Genomic DNA, 20,210 nt, shown 5'->3' with positions numbered 1-20,210 from the left:
AAGTGGGAGAGGTGCCTGGAAAAGGGGCGAGTGCTGGGCAGGCAGCATTGTTCCCTCTTGGACCCCTCCCCTACATACAGTGTCACAATATGGTGAAATAGGTAGCCCTGTACTGAGGAATCCCTAAGGCTCCGCCCCTCATAATGTAACAGGAGCAACAGCTCTACCTGGGATGCAGAGGCAAAGAAACACATGAGCCTGTCTGAATGAGGAGACAGAGAAGTATGGACCAAAAGGCAGAACGCATCAACGTTCCAGTGAGAGAACTAAGCAACAAGGAGATAGCCAACCTAACAGATGAGGAGATAGACAACCTAGCAGGCACAGATTTCAAAACACTGGTGATAAAGATGCTCCCAAGCTTGATAGATATGCTTGAGTATGGCAACTGCATAAGAAAAGAAGTGAAGGCTGTGCTAAGTGAAACGAGGGAAAATCCACACAAAACTTATGGTGAAGGGAAAGAAACCAGGGTTCAACTCAATGATTTGGAACATAAGGAAGAAATAAACAGTCAACCAGTTCAGAATGAGGAAGCAAGAATTGAAAAAAATGATGAAAACTTCCCAAATTTTGCAAAGGAGATGCACATACAGGTCCAGGAAGCACAGAGGGTCCCAGGCGAGCTGGACCCAGAGGGAACCACACCAGGATGCATCATGACTGAGATGCCAATGGTTAAAGATAAAGACAGAGTCCTGGGGGAAGCAAGACAGAGGTGGAGAGTTGCCTACAGGGTGGTTCCTACAGGACTATCAGCTGATTTCTCGAAGGACACTTTGCAGGCTGGAAGGGACTGGCAAGAAGTATTCAAGGTGATGAAAGTCAACCTGCAAACAGTGTTACTCTATCCAGCAAAGCTATCACTTGGAATGGAAGGGCAGATAAAGTGCTTCCCAGACAAGGTGAAGCTAAAGGAGTTTATCATCACCAAGGCATTATAATGTGAAATGTCAAAGGGACTTAAGAAAAAGGAGATCAAAAGTATGAACACTAAAATGACAATAAACTCACAACTGTCAAGAACTGAATTTCAAAAATAAAAACAAAATCCAACTAAGCAAACCAGAATAGGAACAGAATCATAGGTACGGGGATTATTTGGAGGGTTATCAACTGGGAGTAGGGAGGGGAAGAAATGGGGAAATGGTGCTGGGACTAAGAAGCATAATTGGTTGGTACAAAATAGACAGAGGGATATTAAGAATAATATAGGAAAGGGTGAGGCCAAAGAACTTATATGCACAACCCTTGGACATGAACTAAGGGGGGTGGGATTGCTGGAGGGAAGGGGGATATTGGGTAGAGGGGAGCAAAAGGGGAAAAAATCAGGACTACTGTAACAACATAATCAATAAAATATACTTAAAAATTTTATTTATTGCAAAGGAAAAAAGAGAACAAATGTAGGAAACTGCTCTATGAAAGAATAACTGGGAGGGGTGGTTACAGATTTTTTGTTTTTTTTGCAATTCACCATGAAATTATATCAAATATATTCAATCTTATTTAGAATAAAATATTATTTTAAGTATATTTTATTGATTATTTTGTTACAGTAGTTTCAATTTTTCCCCTTTGCTCTTCTCCACCCAGTACGAGTATCCCCCTCCCCCCAGCAATCTCACCCTCCTTAGTTCATTTCCATGGGTAATGCATACAAGTTCTTTGGCTTCACCCTTTCCTATATTCTTCTTTTCTTTTTAATTAATTAACTAATTAATTTTCTATAGCAATAAAAAATAACTCCCCCGTCTCAGACTTAAGACCCTGTATAATCTTCTAAAGGACAATGGTCAAAGGTCTCGTGCTCCTCTAGCTGCTTCAAGCTGGGCATGGTCATTGTCCTACCTACCCTTGGGTCCAGAAATCCCCAATAAGAATGGGGTTGTGGAGAGGAGGGTGGCCTTCCCACATTGGGGAAGGATCTGGCAGACTCCAGGTCAGTTGGCTGTCCCTGGATCACGGCATGCTTGGTTTAACAGGCTGGCATCCTTGTTGTATTCTGGGGCAACAGATTTGGCAACAGGGTTAAAAGGCATCATTCAATCCACAACCACTAGATGACAAAAGACAGGAATTAATTTTTCAATGTCCCATATTAGGGGGGAAAAAAGGCTCCTTGGAGGAAGGTGTGCAAGACACATCACACCTTTTGTGTCCAAAAACCTTTTACCCACTATACTTAGTTTGTATAAGGAAAATACTTTAGGTTTCCTGCCTCTCAGATCTCTGGGCCCTTTCTGTCCAAGCCTTTAGGATAGAAAAGAGAAACCAGTTTTAAAGTGAAGGCCACAGACCACCCCATACTTCACCAACCCAGCCACTTAGTTCAGCCAAACCATTGAGTCCCAGGAGGCAGCAATTCAGACAGGGTTAAGTGAGACCTATACGTACAGACAATCACTTAGGTAATGAGATCATAGGCTTATGCCCTATGAAAACAGAACACACATGTTAATTTATGCAACATAACCCACAAACCAGTCTCTATATCTGCAAGACTCTCTTATTAGAAAGACATCCATTTGCAAGGCATTTGACATTCTTCTTGCCTATAAATTAAGCATCTTTGATGATGTCACAGACCTAGTTTAACTTTCAAAGGAAAACAAACTTTAAATTAAAATAAACATTAAAAACAGCTGCACTACTTTATAGTCTACCACTGAGCTTTGTGGTTTTCCTTGAATCACAATTTTTCTTCTTAAGATTACCCTCCTTTTCATTAGAGGGACTGCATTAAGTTTATTTTTAATTTTTTCTGTTTATTTGCATAAACACAACAAGAGCAGCAAATGATCACATATGATCTTTACATCTGCTTTGCTGGAAATTACACAAGGAAACTTCAGGGTGACTTTCAGTCTGCATTTCAGGGCACAGGAGCTGAGCCACATACCTTCCATTCAGCCTTGCATATAAACACCTGTTTTTTCCAAGTCCTTCAGGTTTTCAATTGTGCCTTAAGGTCCCTTCTAGCCATATTTTGGGAAAGCAACCTTCATTCCTTCCCTGGGAATATTGCCATGGACTGCACAACCAACCAAGGTACCAGGCTAGAATAAAATATTATTGCTGCAATTTAAAAGATGGGTTTTCCTTTAGCTGAAATTTGGTAAGGCGAATGACTTTAAACTGCATTAAAGCAGCAAGGTGCAAGTGCCATAAAACCTATATGCTCAAATATTAAATTTATTCTTTTTGTCCAGATATTTATACTTAGTACCTTACTAAATTTAATGAGGATATACTTCTATTTTTGTTATATAATTCTATTCACTTTTATTTTAAAATCAGTTTTAGTTCTCTAAGGAAGAATTTGTAAAATGAGATGAAAAAATTTGATGAATAGCAGAAGAAATGGAAATTTTGAAAGTTTAATTCCCTCCAGCATCTCACTTTCCTTTTGAATTGCTATTCCTATTCTACATTGCACAACTTTTATTTTTTTTCTTTTATCTGAATATTTCTTATGTCAAGTGAAATACCACACTTTATGAGTAGGTTTTGATTTGTACCTTAAACTGACACTTTATTAGGCTTATTTACCTTTATAGCTTTTTGAGTTTAATTTCTTTATATTTAGATTATGTAATATGAAATCCTTTAGGCATTGAGGTTCTAAGAAGACAGAAAATGAATAATTAGTTAGTTGATGGTAATCAATAAAATGCCTTCCTCAAAGAGATGAGTTTCATTTTTTATGAGGAAAAAAGAAATGTGGATTCATAAAGGGAAAGGTTGAAGGAAGACATTATTGATGTTAAAAATGGCGTATTCAAAAGCAAAGACAATGTGCAGGATGCATGAAGTGGTTATAATCAGACAAGACCTCACTTTACTAAAAATTCTTCACTAGAAATAGCAGGAGATGAAAAAGTTGAGAAAGATATTTTAAGTGAAAAGTGATTTGACATAGTCCAAGGTTAAAAGTGCCATCTGATATACTAAGAAGTAGTGAAAAAATTTGAATCCTTAAACACACAAAAAAATTAGTTTCTGAAGAAGCATATTCTAGCAGTAGGTTTGGATTCAAGAGTAAAAGTTCAGAGGCGCTTCTTTCTCTTTGTCTAAGTGTGAGGTAAGGATAGTAGCCATGGCAACAGGGAAGAGGAGGACAAATTAGAGACATTTGCAGTAAAGAATGATCAAGCTTAGGTGATTGGAATGAATTAAATGTTAATTATAAGATAAGAGACATCTAAAATAATTATAGCTCACTAATCCCAGAGCTCAGGAAAGTATTAATATTATTACTAGTTTGGGACAATTTCTAATCAGTTGAAGAAGTGATATAGGATTTGACACATAATCTATGTATTAGTCAATGATTTTGCATCTGAGCACTCTCTGAAAATAATGGCATTGTAATTATATGTAGCTGCTATGTTGTCTTCTGGAGAGCAAGCTTCTTCCTTTTTGAGTTATTTTACTTTTTTATTCTATAATAAAGGTAATTCCTAGGCCTGGGACCGATATAAATGTAGGAGAAAAAGGACACATGGGATTGCCTGGCTTGCCTGGACTAAAAGGAGAACAAGGATTTCTTGGAATACAGGGTCCATCTGGCCTTCCTGGACCTCCAGGTAAAATGGACAGTACTAATGTACTTGTGTTTATAACTTTTTGACTAACCACATTTACAATATTATCATACCAGTTCCAGGGTGAACTTGGCAGTAGAAGGCATGAGTATTTTTTAGTTGACAGAAATTTCTTCACTCTTAGCCTCTCTCAACAAAATTTTTACTTGTACTTAAAGAAAGCCAAATCAATTGAACAACGCCCTTTACCTTATTTTGTTGTTTGATTTTTGTTTATGTTTTTATTGCATTTTTCTATTACCATTTAACCCCCTTATACCCCCGCCCCCCTGCAATCACCACACAGTTCTCCATGTCCATGAATCCTTTTTCCTTTTTGCTCAATCCCTCCACCCCCTAACATCTCCCAATAGCTGTCAGCCTGCTCTCTGTGAGTCTGTCTCTATTTTACTTGTCAGTTCAGTTTCTTTGTAAAATTCTACTTATAAGTGAAATCATATGGTATTTATCTTTCTCTGTCTTATTTCACTTAGCATAATGTTATCCAGCTCTATTCATGCTGTTGCAAAGGGTAAAATTTTCTTCTTCTTTATGGCCAAGTAGTATTCCATTGTGTAAATGTACCATTGTTCTTTTATCCACTCATCTACTGATGGACAGTTGAGCTGTTTCCATATCTCAGCAACTGTAAATAATGAACAAAGGGGTGCTTATGTTCTTTCATATAAGTGTTTTGGGTTTCTTCACGTACATTCTTAGAGATAGATCACTTGGTCAAAAGGCAGAGCTATTTTTAATTTTTTGAGATATTTCCACACTGCTTTCCACAGTAGCTACAGCAATCTGCATTCCCACCAACAGTGCAAAAAGGTTCCCTTTTCTCCACATGCTTGCAATCACTTGTTGTTTGCTGATTTACTAATGATAGCCATTCTGACAGGTGTTAGATGATATCTTATTGTGGGTTTAATTTGCATTTCTCTGACGATTTGTAATGTTGAACATCTTTACATATGTCTGTTGGTCATTTTATGTCCTCTTGGGGGAAGTGTCTATACAGGTCCTTTGCCCATTTTTTAATTGGATTGTTAGTTTTTTCACTGTTGAGTTTTATAGGTTCTTTATAAATTATGGATATTAATCCTTTATCAGATGTATTGACAAATATGTTCTCTGATTCCATGGGTTGTCTTTTTATTGTGTTGATGCTTTGCTTTGCTGTTAAAAAGCTTTTTAGTTTGTTGTAGTCCCATTTGTTTATTTTTTTCTTGGTTTCACTTCTCTTGGGAGATATATCTGATAAAATATTGCTCAGAGCTATGTCCAAGATTTTTCTGCCTATGTTTTCTTTTACTTTTTTTATAGTTTTGGGACTACATTCAAGTCTTTAATCCATTTTGGATTTATTCTTATGTGTGGTGTAAGAAGGTCTAGTTTCTTTCTTTCTTTCTTTTTTTGCACATATCTATCCAATTTTCCCAACACCATTTATTGAGTAAACTGTCTTTAGCCCATTGTAGGTGCTTACTTCTTCAGTGCAATATTAATTGACTATAAAAGTGTGGGTTTATTTATGGGCTCTCTATTCTGTTCCATTGATTTATGTGTCTGTTTCTTTGCTAGTATGATGCTGCTTTGATTAATACAGTCTTATACTATAATTTGATATTAGGTAACATGATTCCTACAACTTCGTTCTTCTTTCTTGGGATCACTGTTGCTATGCGGGGCCTTTTGTGGTTCCATATAAATTTTTGAAATATTTGTTCTAGGTCTATGGAGTACATCATTGAAATCTTGATAAGAATTGCACTGAATCTATAGATTGCTTTTGATAACATTGGGCATTTTAATAATGTCAATTCTTCCTGTCCTTGAACACGGTATATGCTTCCACTTATTTGTATCTTCTTAAATTTCTTTCTTCAATGTCTTTTAATTTTCTGTTTATAGAACTTTTACATATTTGGTTAGACTTATTTCTAGGTATTTTATTCTTTTTGAAGCAATTGTAAATGGAATTATTTTAATTTCCCTTTCTGTTAGTTTATTATTGATATATAAAATGCAACTGATTTCTGGATATTAATTTTGTATCCTACTATTTCAATGAATTATTTTATCAGTTCCAGTAGTTTCTTGGTGGAATTTTTGGGGTTCTCTATGTACAGTATCATGTCATCTGCAAATAATGGCAGTTTTATGTCTTCCTTTCCATTTAGATGTCTTTTATTTTTTCTTCTTCTCTGATTGTTATTGCTAGGACTTCCAGTAATATGTTGAATAAGAGGGAGTGAAAGTGGCCATCCCTCTCTTGTTCCTGATCTTAAAGAGAACACTTGTAGTTTTTGCCTAATTAGTGTAATCTGGGAGTAGGTTTGTCATATATGGCCTTTATTATATGTAGGTATGTCCCCTCTAGTCCTTCTTTGCTGGGAGTTTTTATCATAAATAGGTGCTGGATTTTTTTTTTCACAATGCTTTTTCTGCACCTATTGATATGCTCATATGGTTTTTAGCCTTCATTTTGTTTATGTGGTGAATCACCTTTCTTGATTTGTGAATGTTGTACCAACATTGCATTCCCAGAATAAATTCCAGTTGATCATAGTTTATGATCTTTTTGATGTGTTACTGTATTTGGTTTGCTAATATTTTGTTGAGGATCTTAGCATCTATGTTTATCAGGATATTGGCCTATAATTTTCTTTTTTGTAGTGTCTTTATTAAGTTTTGGAATAGGATAATGCTGGCCTCATAAAATGAGCTTGGTAGCTTTCCCTCCTCTTGAATTTTTTGGAATAGTTTGAGAAGGAGAGGTGTTAGTTCTTCTTGGAATGTTTGCTAATATTCACCACTGAAGCCATCCAGTCCAGGGATTTTGTTTGTTGGGAATTTTTTTATTGCTGGTTCAATTTCACTAGGTGTAATCCATCTATTCAGTTAATCTGATTCTTCCTTATTTAGAAGACAGTATATTTCTATGAATTTGTCCATTTAATCCAGGTTGTCTAATTTGTTGACATGTAATTTTTCATAATATTTTCTTACAATCCTTTTTCTTTGGTGCCCATTGTAATTTTTCCTTTCATTTCTGATTTTATTTATACGGTCCTCTCTCTTTTTTTCTTGATGAGTCTGGTTAAAGGTTTTTCAATCTTGTTTATCTTTTCAAAGTACCAGCTTCTGGATTCATTGATCTTTTTTATTTTTATTTGACTCTATTTTATTTATTTCTGCCCTGATCTTTATCATTTCCTTCATTCTACTCACTTTTGGCTTTATTATCATTTCAAGTTCCTTTAAGTGTAGAGTTAAATTGTTTATTTGAGCTTTTTCTTGTTTTGGGGGACAGGCCTGTAATGCTATGAATGTCCCTTTTACAATTGCTTTCTGAGTGTCCCACAGATTTTGTATTGATACGTCCTCATTTTCATTTGGTTCAAGTTATCCTTTGATTTCTTCCATCATCTCATTGTTGACCCATTCATTGTTTAATAACATGCTATTTAGCTTCCATATCTTTGTGTATTTTTCAGTGTTCTTCTTGTGATTGATTTCTAGTTTCATAGCATTATGGTCTGAGAGGATATTTGATATGCTTTCCATCTTCTTAAATTTATTGAGACTCGTTTTGTGTCCTAATGTGTGGTCTATTCTAAAAAACCTTTCATATGCCCTTGTAAAGTGTGTATATTCTCCTGCTTTGGGATGAAATGCTCTGTAGATATCAATTAAATCCATTTGGTCTAATATGTTATTTAAGGGCACTGTCTCCTTGTTAATTTTCTGTCTAGAAGATCTAATCATTGAAGTCAATGGGTTGTTAAAATCCCCAACTATGACTGTGTTTTCTGTCGATCTATTCTTTTATGTCCATCAAGATTAGCTTTGCATATTTGAGTGCTCCTGTGTTGTTTGCATAAATGACTGTTAGGGTTATATTCTCTTGTTGGATTATTCCCTTTATCATTATGTAGTATTCTTCTGTGTCTCTTACTATAGCTTTGATTTTAAAGTCTATGTTGTCAGATGTAAGTATTGCTATCTCAACTTTCCATTTGAATGAAATACCTTTTTTCATTTCTTTACTTTTAGTCTGTGTGTATCTTTTGATCTGAGGTGGGTCTCTTGGAGACAGCATATATATGGGTCTTGTTTTTCTTATCCATTCAGCTACCCTATGTCTTTTGGTTGGAGCACTCAAACCATTCACATTTAAGATGATTATGTATAGATATATATTTATTGTCGTTTTATTTTTAAACTAGTTTCCTCTGTTTTTCTTTTTAAAGCAAGCCTTCTAACATGGGTTGAAGTACTGGTTTGGTATTAACATACTCCTTTAGCTTTTTCTTGTCTGGGTAGCTCTTTATTTCTCCTTCAGTTTTAAGTGATAGTCTTGCTGGGTGAAGTATCCTTGGTTGTAGCTCCTTGATTTTCATCACCTTGAATATTTCATGCCAATCTCTTCTGGGATGAAATATTTCTGTTGAGAAATCAGATAACAGTCTAATTAGAGCTCCCTTGTAAATAGCGATCTATTTTTCTCTTGTGGCATTTAGGATTATCTCCTTGTCTTTAAGTTCTGCCATTTTAATTATCATGTGTCTTGATGTAGGCCTCTTTGGATCCATCTTGTTTGGGACTCTCTGTGCTTCCTGGACTTGTATGTCTTTTTCTTTCGCCGGACTAAGGAGGTTATGTCATTATTTCTTTAAATAAGTTAAATAGGTCCTTGACCCCTTGCTGTCTCTCTTCTTATTTTGGTATTCCCAGGATGTGGAAGCTGTTAGGCTTCATATTGTCCAAAAGAATAGCTCTACTTATTCTTTGTGATTTTTTTTTCCTTTTGCTGCTCTGCTTGGGTGTTTTGTTTTTTTTTACCTTGTCTTCTGAATCACTGATTCAGTCATCTACTTCACCTAACTACTGTTTATTCCTTCCAATATATTATTTCAGATATTGCAGTCTTTATTTCTGACTGGCCCTTTTTTATGGTATCTATGTCTTTGTTCATGCTGTTGGGCATCTTTATAATCATTACTCTATAAACTCTGTATCTGATAAATTGCTTGCCTCCATTTCATTTAGTTCTTCTGGGAAACTCTCTTGTTCTTTCATTTGGGGCATGTTTCTTTGTCTTCCCATTTTGGTTGCCTCTGTGTGTTTGTTCCTATGTATTAGGTAGATCTGAAATACTGTGGTTCAGCCCTATGTCAGACACTGCATATGATTGGTCCTGGGCAACCTGTTTGGAACTATCAGCAATTCACAACCTGTGACTCCATCTGCTGGGCCTGGGTATGTGCATAAAGAACCAGGTTGTGTACCAAGGCCAGCTTTTATCTGCACCAGGCCTTGGGGATGGATAGCTAAAGTCTCAGAGCTCCAGAAGATCTGCCTTAGTTATTAAACATAACATTGAGATAACCTCCAGCTGTATTCTTCAACAGCCTGGCTTAAGCTACACAGGGTGGCAGAGTAAGTCCTATTCGCAGGGCTATTGCTTCCCTCAAGGCTTATGTCACATGCAAGGGAGTGCTATGTCTGAGAAATATGGCTTCTGCCATATGAGGAATGACTCAACACAGGGATCCTGGTTGCTGTTCCTTCAGTTCTCTCCCCAGAGCCACCAACTCCAGACTCTGCTCATGCATCTCTAGTCCACTCTGCTCTCTCTCTGATGGAGCCCAGGGTAAGTCGCTGCAAATGAGATTTGGAGTGTTGGCCCTTAAGAGGCTCTCTGTGTCTCCAGCTACTTCTTCCTGACAGACAGAAACTCACTGCTTTTCACAGCTGGATGTTATTTGTGTTCCTTTCCTGGGTCTGGTGCTCTAGGCTGGGGAGCCCAGCTTGGGTTTAGATTCCACACTTCTCAAGTAGAATCCCTCCAGTGCTAAAGTATCCCTGCAGTACTTCAGCTTCCACCCCAGGGAGCCCAACCAGCCCTGCCATGCCTCCTCTGTACTCCCTATCAGTCATGTTATGGTGAAGTTTTTCTTCTGTCTCTCCTTGGTTATAAGGTTCTCTCCAGCTAGTGTTCAGTTGTTTATTCAGGGTGATTTCTCTACAATTTAGTTGTAATTCCAGATTTGTCTTGGGAGGAGGTTAGTGCAGCTTCCAATTACTTCTTTGCCATCTTTAATCTGTTTGCCCTCTTACTTTAAAAAATGCATTTCTATTTTTTATTAATAAATTATAGCAAACACTTCTGTGGTTAAGAAATTAATCATTACACTTTTCATACTGTTGTGGAAGGGAATGCTGTTCTTATAATACCTAGTACTTTAACATTTCCTGTATAAAAATAGAAAACAGCACTATTCACTTCGAATCGCAGAGACATCTATCTAGAAATCTCCATGGTGATTTTGCTGTGTAATAAAATCTGGCACTCATATTGAGTTTTATATTATTCCCTTGTTGAAGGTAGACAGTATGGTAGAATACTAATTTGACCACAAATTTAGCACTTGCCTTGTATAGCGTGTGTATTTGCATGTTTTATGTAAAGTTTGGAAAAGCATCTGTTACGACACTGGCACACATATATGTTAAATAAGTTATGTTTTCTTTCCCTCCAAAAATGTTTGGCTTATGAAAAATTAACATGATCAAGTGAGAGACACTCAGAGATCCTTCCCGAAAGAAAGAGAATGAATGTGGGTCCCATTTTGGTTTAACTAATTATCTAATTTCAAGGTAATGGACTAAACACGTACTGTGTCTGGAAATTTGAGATGAGGAATTTTTTCAGGATGCAGCAAAAATGTTAAATACTTATACATTATGATAGAGAAGTTAAGAGACATAAAGGATTAACTTATAAGTTTTGAAATCCAACATTAAGAAATCCAGGGACTAGAAAATGGGACGAGGCAATATTTGAAAAATTAATAACTGATAACTTTTATATATTAAAAAAGACATGAGCTTCTCTGAAAAAGCTTATGAATTATTAAACAAGAGGAAACTAATAATAATAAAATATACAATAGACACATTGTTAGGATATTGTAGATTTTAAGGATATAAAGAAACTCAAAATCCATCTGAGAGAAAAGGCAGATGACCCACAAAGCAATGAGAGAGGAAGATAATATAGCACATTTTCAAAGTGATAAGGAAAAATAACAATTTAAGATTGTATATTACATTAAAATGTCATCTTAGTATGAATATTGGATACTTAGAAAGTTCACCACCTCCAGAACTTCTCTGGAATACTTATAAGAGGTTTTATTCCAGGAAAAAGGACATGAATTCAGGATGAAATTGGGGGGGGTACAATGCAAGAATCAATGGTTAGGGAAAATATTATTAAAGTATATTAAGTATAAATAAGTATTGACCATAAAAACATGTATTTTTAAATTTTTATTGAATCTAATAGGGTGGCATTGTTTAATAAAACTGTGTATGTTTCATGAGTACAATTCTAAAATACATCATCTGTACCTTATATTGTGTGTTCACCACCCCAAGTAAAGTCTCCTTTCATCAACCATTTATCCACTCTTTACTCTCTTGTGCCTCCCTTCATCCCCCTTTCTCTTTGGTAATCACCATACTGTCGTCTGTGTCTATGACACTTTTTCCTCATTTAATTTCTTCAACTTTTTCACTCAGCCCCCCCCCCATTATTAGCTCTGCTGGTTTTTAAGAAAACAGGTTTAATTGCATAAGTTAAAAGTTTAGTAGTAATTGCTAGAGGAGAATAGAAACAAAACGCATGACTTACACACTAGTTAAGGGAAAAACCAGAAATTTTGATCTATGTAATATTAGTTAGGATTGGGGCAGAAGAGACACAGATAAATCTTGGTAAATAGAAAATAAAATATAAGATGACAAGAAGTTAAAAACCAATCAGTAATTCCAATACATGTGAATGAAACAAACACTGATTAAGAGAGAAAAACTAAAAAAAAAATAAATTGGACTAAAAATATCTATAGTGTATATAATAGGCATATCTGAAGTAAAAGGACATAGAAAATTTGTAAATAAAGCAATAGAAAGATGTTAAGCAACTGCTATCTAAAAGAAAGCTGGTTAAGCAATTAGTATGAAATATACTATGAAGTATAGTATGAAATAAAATTTAATGTAAAAATACATTAAAGAGACAAAGAGACATTTAATAAATCCAAGTTATACTACAATTATATGAAAGTCATGAACTTATATGCATCTAACGACATAGCTTTGAATACATAAAGTGAAAACTGATAAAGTATAAGATAAATTGGAAAATACCTAACATATGAAGTAGGTGAAAAATAAGTAAGGATATAAAATGATTTGAGCAACGCTATCAAGTTATAACATATGGGGGAGAGAGAAAAACTGTGGAACAGAGAATGTACATTGTTTTTCAAACATGCATGAAACATTTATAGAAATTGATTCTTAGACCAGAAAAAAAAAACTTTAAAATTATAGGAACGTCATGTTCTGTGACCACAATGAAATAGAGTTAAAAACTAACAACAGGAAACACCAAATGTTATTATATTTGTATATTAAAATGTACATTTGTAAATAACTATAGAGCACATCAGAGAAGGAAAACTCTGACTCCAAAAAACCTCCGCTGCCTTGCGGCATACCTCTTCAGGGGAAAGGCTAAGGGAGTAAACCCCGACAGAAAATCCGGAGCCGGAGTCCCTAAGGCGGTTTGACGTTGTAGTCAACACCAGCAACTCCTGCGGCGCACCTGAGGCCAAGCTGTATTGACTCCGTCTTTCCCTTGGACCCTTCAGTTGCGAAGAGAGGGGGGGTCTGCTGCATGGGCAACAGCAGACCCTCCATATCACCCTGCCCAGGCTCTGTAGCTTCAGCTTCACTGGAGAGGACACTCCAGCGTCATCGCAAGATGTCGATTTAACACGGGAGGAGACAGATACCGTGTCACTCCCGAGTCGGACTGCACAGCCATTCTCGGCGGTGCAGATAGACTCTTAAGAAGCTAAACCATCGTCTCTCGAGACGGACGGCTGCCGACGATAGAGGTAAAAAGAAAACAGAAATGAAAACAAATTACTAAATGTTAAACTACCTCATATCATAACTCATTAAATATAAGCAAAGTAGTATTCCTTATTGTTTTTTTAATTTACTTTTTTTTTTTTCTAAAAATTTTTTTTTTTGGATTTTCAATTACAGTTGTCCCATTTTTCCCCCATTTCTATCCCCCACCCAGCCCATCCCTTCTCCCACAATCATATCCCTCCCCATTGTCCATGTCCATGAGTCATTTATACAAGTTCTTTGACTAAATCCTTCCCTTAATTATCCCTCTTCTCTCCCTCCCCCTCCCCTCTATTGACTGCTATTCTGCTCTTTGTCCTATTTAGTTCATTTGCTTGAGTTGTTCTTTAGTTTCCTGTATTAGGTAATATAATATGGTATTTTTCTTTCTTTGCCTGGCTTATTTCACTAAGCATAATTCTCTCTAGTTCCATCCATGTTGCCGCAAATGACAGGAGTTCCTTCTTTCTTTCTGCTACATAGTATTCCATTGTGTAAATGTACCAAGTTTTTTGATCCACTCATCTACAGATGGGCATTTAGGCTGTTTCCATCACTTAGCTATTGTAAACAGTGCTGCTATGAACATAGAGGTGCATAAAAGTCCTTTTGAATTAGAGATTTACGATTTTTCAGGTATAGTCCTAGAAGTGGAATCGCTGGTTCAAAAGGCAGTTCCATTTTTAATTTTTTGAGGTAATTCCATACTGTTTTCCATAGTAGTGCACCAGTCTGCATTCCCACCAACAGTGCAGTGGGGTTCCCGTTTCTCCACATTCTCGCCAGCACTTGTTTTTTGATTTGTTGATGATGGCCATTCTGACTGGTGTAAAATGGTATCTCATTGTGGTTTTGAGTTGCACCTTTGATTGCTAATAATGTTGAGCATTTTTAAATGTGTCTATGGACATTCTGTATGTCCTCTTCGGAGAAGTGTTTGTTCGGGTCCTTTGCCAATTTTTTAATTGGGTTGTTTGTTTTCTTGATGTTGAGTCATATAAGCTCTTTATATATTTTGGAGATCAGTCCCCTGTCTTTGATGTCATTGGCAAATATGTTTTCCCATATGGTTGGTTTCCTTTTCATCTTGCTAATATTTTTTTTTTGCTGAGCAGAAACTTTAGTTTTATATTGTCCCATTTGTTTATTTTTTCCTTTATTTCTCTTGCCTTAAGAGATGTATCCGTGAAGATATTGTTATGTAAGATACCTGAAATTTTCCTGCCTATGTTTTCCTCTAGGACTTTTATGGTGTCATGGCTTACACTTAAGTCTTTGATCCATCTCGAGTTTATTTTCATGTGTGGTATAAGTTGGTAGTTTCGTTTCATTTTTTTGCAAGTCCCTATCCACTTCTCCCAGCAGCATTTGTTAAAGAGGCTCTTCTCACTCCATTTTATGTTCCTTTCTCCTTTATCAAATATTAGTTGACAATAGAGGCCTGGGTTAATTTCTGGACTCTCTATTATGTTCCACTGATCTCTATGTCTGTTCTTATGCCAGTACCAGACTGTTTTGATCACAGTGGCTTTGTAGTATTGTTTGATATCTGGTGTTGTGATTCCTCCTGCTGTGTTCTTCTGTTTCAAGATTACTTTGGCTATTTGGGGTCTTTTTTGGTTCCATATGAATTTTTGGAGTATTTGTTCTAGGTCTGTGAAATATGTCATTGGTATTTTAATAGGGATTGCATTGAATCTGTAAATTGCTTTGGGTAATATGGCCATTTTGAAGATGTTGATTCTTCCCATCCAAGAACATGGTATTTACTTCCATTTATTTGTATCTTCCTTAATTTCTTTTTTCATTGTTGCATGATTTTCACTGTACAGGTCTTTTATCTCTTTGGTTAAGTTTATTCCTAGGTATTTTATTTTTCTTGTTGCTATAGTAAATGGTATTTTCTTTTTTGCATCTGTCTCTGATATTTTATTGTTGGTGTACAGAAATGCCTTAGATTTCTGTATATTTATTTTGTACCCTGCTATTTTGCCAAATTTATTATATCCAGTAGTCTTTTAGTTGAGTTTATAGGGTTTTCTTGGTATACTATCATGTCATCTGCAAATAGTGATAGTTTTACTTCTTCTTTCCCAATTTGGATGCCTTTTATTTCTTTTTCATGTCTGATTGCTGTGCCTAGAACTTCCAACACTATGTTGAATAGGAGAGGAGAGAGTGGACAGCCTTGTCTAGTTCCTGATTTCAAGGGGAATGCTTTCAGTTTTTGTCCATTGAGTATGATGTTGGCTTCAGGCTTCTCATATATAACCTTCATTATGTTAAGGTATGCTCCCTTTATTCCAATTTTGCTGAGTGCTTTCATCATAAATGGGTGTTGTACTTTAACAAATGCTTTTTCTGCATCTATTGATATGATCATGTGATTTTTGTCTTTCATTTTGTTTAGGTGATGTATTATACTTAATGATTTGCGAATATTGAACCATCCTTGCATCCCTGCGATGAATCCCACTTGATCGTGGTGTATGATCTTTTTGATGTATTGCTGGATCCTGTTTGCCAATACTTTATTGAGGATTTTAGCATCTATGTTCATCAGTGATATTGGCCTGTAGTTTTCTTTCTTTGTTGTGTCTTGACCTGGTTTTGGGATTAGGGTAATACTGGCTTCATAGAAAGAGTTTGGAATTTTTCCCTCTTCTTGGATATTTTGGAATAGTTTGAGGAGGGTAGGAGTTAGTTCTTTTTTAAATGTTTTGTAAAATTTGTCTTTGAAGCCATCCGGTCCAGGGCTTTTGTGTCCAGGGAAGTTTTGGATTACTGTTTCAATTTCCTTCTTTGTTAATCATCTGTTGAGACTTTCTACTGCTTCTTGATACAGTTTTGGAAGGTTATATGTTTCTAGAAATTTGTCCACTTCTTCTAGATTGTCAAATTTCTTGCCATATAGTTGTTTGTAATAATTTCTTACAATAGTTTGTATTTCTGAGGTATCAATCATGATTTCTTCTCTTTCATTTCTGATTTTATTTATTTGGGTCTTCTCTGTTTTTTCCTTGATGAGCCTGGCTAGAGGTTGTCGATTTTGTTTATTTTTTCAAAGAACCAGCTCCTAGTGTTGTTGATTTTTTGGATTGTTTGTTTAGTCACTATGTCGTTTAATTCTGCTTTGATCTTGATGATTTCCTTTCTTCTTCTTGCCCTAGGCTTTGTTTGTTGTTGTTGTTCTAGTTCTTGTAGCTTTAGGATTAGATTTTTTATTTGAGATTCTTCTACCCTTTTCAGATATGCCTGTACTGCTATGAACTTCCCTCTTAGGACTGTTTTTGCTGTGTCCCATAGGTTTTGGGCTGTTGTGTGTTCATTGTCATTAGTTTCTAGAAATTTCTTGATTTCCTTTTTGATGTCATTGTTAACTCATTCATTATTTAATAGCGTGTTATTCATTCTCCATGACTTTGGGTGTCTTTGATTACTTCCCGTGAGGTTGATTTTTAGTTTCAAGGCATTGTGGTCTGAAAAGATGCTTGATATGATTTCAATTTTCTTGAATTTGTTGAGGCTTGTTTTGTGTCCTATTATGTGGCCTATCTTTGAAAATGTCCCATGTGCCTTTGAAAAGAATGTATATTTTGCTTCTTTGGGGTGAAAAGCTCTATATATATCAGTTAAGTCCATGTGGTTTAGTGTGTTGTTCAATGCCTGTATATCCTTGGTGTTTCTTTGCTTGGATGATCTGTCTATTGTTGATAATGGAGTGTTGAAGTCCCCTACTATGAGTATGTTGTTGTTAGTATCCTTCTAGTGGTCTTTTAATATTTGCTTTATGTATTTGGGTGCTCATATGTTGGGTGCATATATGTCTATCAGTGTTATATCTTCTTGATGGATTGTTCCTTTAAGTATTATGAAATGTCCTTCTTTGTCTCTTTTTATTGCCCTTGCTTTGAAATCCGTTTTGTCTGGTATGAGGACTGCTACCCCAGCTTTTTTTTCAGGTCCGTTTGCTTGGAATATTTATTTATATCCCTTTACTTTCAGTCTATGTAAATCTTTTGTTTTGAGGTGTGTTTCTTGTAGACAGAAATATGTGGGTCCTGTTTTCTTATCCATTCCGTTACCCTATGTCTTTTAACTGGAGTATTTAATCCATTTACATTTAAGATTCTTTTGGACATGTATTTATTCATTTCCCTTTGTACCTCTGTTCCTCTACTCTTTTCGTTTTTTCTCTTCCTTTTTCTTAGAATATTCCCTTTAGCATCTCTTGCAATGCTGCTTTGGTGGAGATGTATTCTTTTAGTCTTCCTTTGTCTGAGAAACTCCTTATTTCACCTTCTATTTTGAATGAGAACCTTGCTGGATAGAGTATTCTTGGTTGTTGGCCTCTGTTTTTCATTGCTTGAAATATTTTTGACCATTCCCTTCTGGCTTGTAGTGCTTCTGTTGAGAAATCGGTCGATAGCCTTATTGGAGCTCCCTTGTAAGTTATTTGCTGTTTTTCTCTTGCTGCTTTTAGGATTCTCTCTTTGTCTTGGAATGTTGCCATTTTAACTATGATGTGCCTTGGAGTGGGCTTTTTGGCGTTCCTCTTTATTGGAACTCTCTGTGCTTCCTGGACTTGCATAACTTTTTCTCTCATAAGGTTGGGAATATTTTCTGTCACTATTTCTCCTATCAGTTTATCTATTCCTTGTTCTTCTGATCCCTCTTTAATTCCGATTACTCTTATATTGTTCTTCCTTATGCTATCCTGTAATACCCTTACATCTTCTTCGTACTTTTTTAATCTTTTTTCATTTTGTTGTATCGTCTGAGAATTTTTTCCTACATTATCTTCTAACTCACTAATATGATCCTCTGCTTCGTTTAGTCTGCTTTTGACTGATTCTACTGTGCTTTTCAGTTCAGAGATTGCATTCTTCATTTCTTCCTGGTTCTTGTTCATAGTTTCTATGTCTTTTTTTATGCTGGTGTACTTCTCTGCAAGTTCTCTGTAATTTTCTTGGAGCTGTTGGTAACTTCCTTGGAGGCTGTCATAGTTGTTTTTGAGGTTGTCGAGTATATTGAGCTTCTTCACCACCATAGTTTTGAATTCCATGTCTGACATTTGGGCTATGTCTATTCCATCTACCTCTCTTTCTGGGGATTCCTCTTTTCTTTTCATTGAGAGGTTGTTTCTGCGTCTTACCATGTTGGATTCTTGTTTGTTTTTTTTATTTAGATTTGTTTGCTTTACCTTCACACCTTTGTGGTATGTGGTTCTTTATGGTAGATCTGGGGGTTTCAGTGGTGCAGTCTCTTTGATCTCAGGAGCCTGGTGTTCTTGGGGTACCTTTTATGTCATTTGTTTATGCTGTCTGGTTATATTTCAGATGCTTTTTGTTCGGATCTTCCTTCTGGCTAGTTGATTGAGAGTCACTCTATCCACTTTATCTTGAATTTTTTTGTGGAGATGTCAGTTCAGCCTTTGTGTGTTTTCTTGTTTTTCTCTATCCACAGCTGGTCTAATGAGTTGGGTCAGAGGTTCCTGTTCCTTGCAGCAGTGGGCCACTGCACAGTGCTTTCCTTAGATGCCTGTTGGAGCTAGCCAAGGTGTCCTTGCAGGCACGCCTGTGAGCCGGTAAGAAGGCCTGAGAGCTTGCCTCAGGCCTGCCACGCAGCACTCTGTGAGTTTCCCAAGGTGGCTGGGGAGCTAGCCTCAGGCCTGCAGCACTGTGCTCCGGGAGTTGGTCTCTCGCCTGCCAGTGCTGGGCCGCAGACACTTGTGCACAGTGGAGGTGAGCGATTGGTGCCTATTGATGTCAGCGAGGTGTTTTTGTGCTCCTGCGCGCCTGTACTAACCCAAAGTGGCTGGGGAGCTAGCCTCAGGTCTGCTGTGCAGCACTCTGAGAGTTGGTCTCTAGCCTCTTAGGGTGGGGCCCCGAACATTTGTGCTCAGTAGGAGTGAGTGTCTGTGAGTCGCTGCTGCCTGCTGTTCTGGAGCTGCAGTCTCCCACTGTTCCCACACCTGCCTGGGTGTGCATGAGCAGAGCCTGAGCAAATGCTTTGTGCTCTGGTGTGGCATTAGGGCCTGGCGCCCACTGGAGCTGGCCAGGGACTACTGTGCACCATCTTCTGCGTATCCAGTGGGCCCTCCCTGCCCCCATTGGGGCACTGATCTTATGTTTGTTGGGGTGTGTTCGAGGGGCACCTGGATTCGCGGCCCTTCGCCCCTTGGCAGTGTTTGAGGTCACTTCCCTATGCGGTCCCACGACCCAAGGAGGGGGTAGGGAGTAGGCGAGCGCACTTCTGCACCTGCGCTCCTAAGAATGTCCTATCACCCCCAAAATTCCCACCTCTCCGCAGTTCACAAGAGAAAAATACAAAGGAAAAATTACGATTTCACTTGCTCAGCAGCACGCTGTCTCCCATCTTCCAGTGCCTATGCCGCCTGGTCGAGTCCCATCTCTTCCAGTGGGCAGAGATCCGCTTTCCTCCAGACTCCCCTCTGGGGAAGTCTGTGGTCGCCAAAAAGTCTTTGTGTCCTTTTAGCCCCAGCTCGGGCAGCCACCCCAGTCAGGAATCCTGTTTTGTCCCTTTTTCTTCCACTATCCTCAATAAACAGGTTGTTTACAGATGATTTTTCTCTAATCCAGCAGTGCCTTGGCTCGAATCCTGCCA

At 37.1% G+C, this 20,210-nt stretch overlaps 1 protein-coding gene across 1 annotated transcript in view; it reads left to right on the top strand.

The window, feature by feature from the left end:
- The window catches only part of COL4A5 (collagen type IV alpha 5 chain), a 375,000-nt gene that overhangs the window by 213,485 nt on the left and 141,305 nt on the right, over positions 1-20,210 (top strand). Inside the window, exon 19 of the mRNA XM_090265360.1 lies at positions 4,457-4,589. Within this exon, the coding sequence (XP_090121486.1) occupies positions 4,457-4,589 (133 nt within the window). The remainder of the gene's footprint in view (positions 1-4,456; positions 4,590-20,210) is intronic.

Source organism: Furipterus horrens, unplaced genomic scaffold (assembly GCF_987537825.1).
Source record: "Furipterus horrens unplaced genomic scaffold, mFurHor1.1.pri manual_scaffold_17, whole genome shotgun sequence".
Classification (NCBI taxonomy): domain Eukaryota; kingdom Metazoa; phylum Chordata; class Mammalia; order Chiroptera; family Furipteridae; genus Furipterus; species Furipterus horrens.
This window is presented reverse-complemented; position numbering and strand designations above follow the sequence as displayed.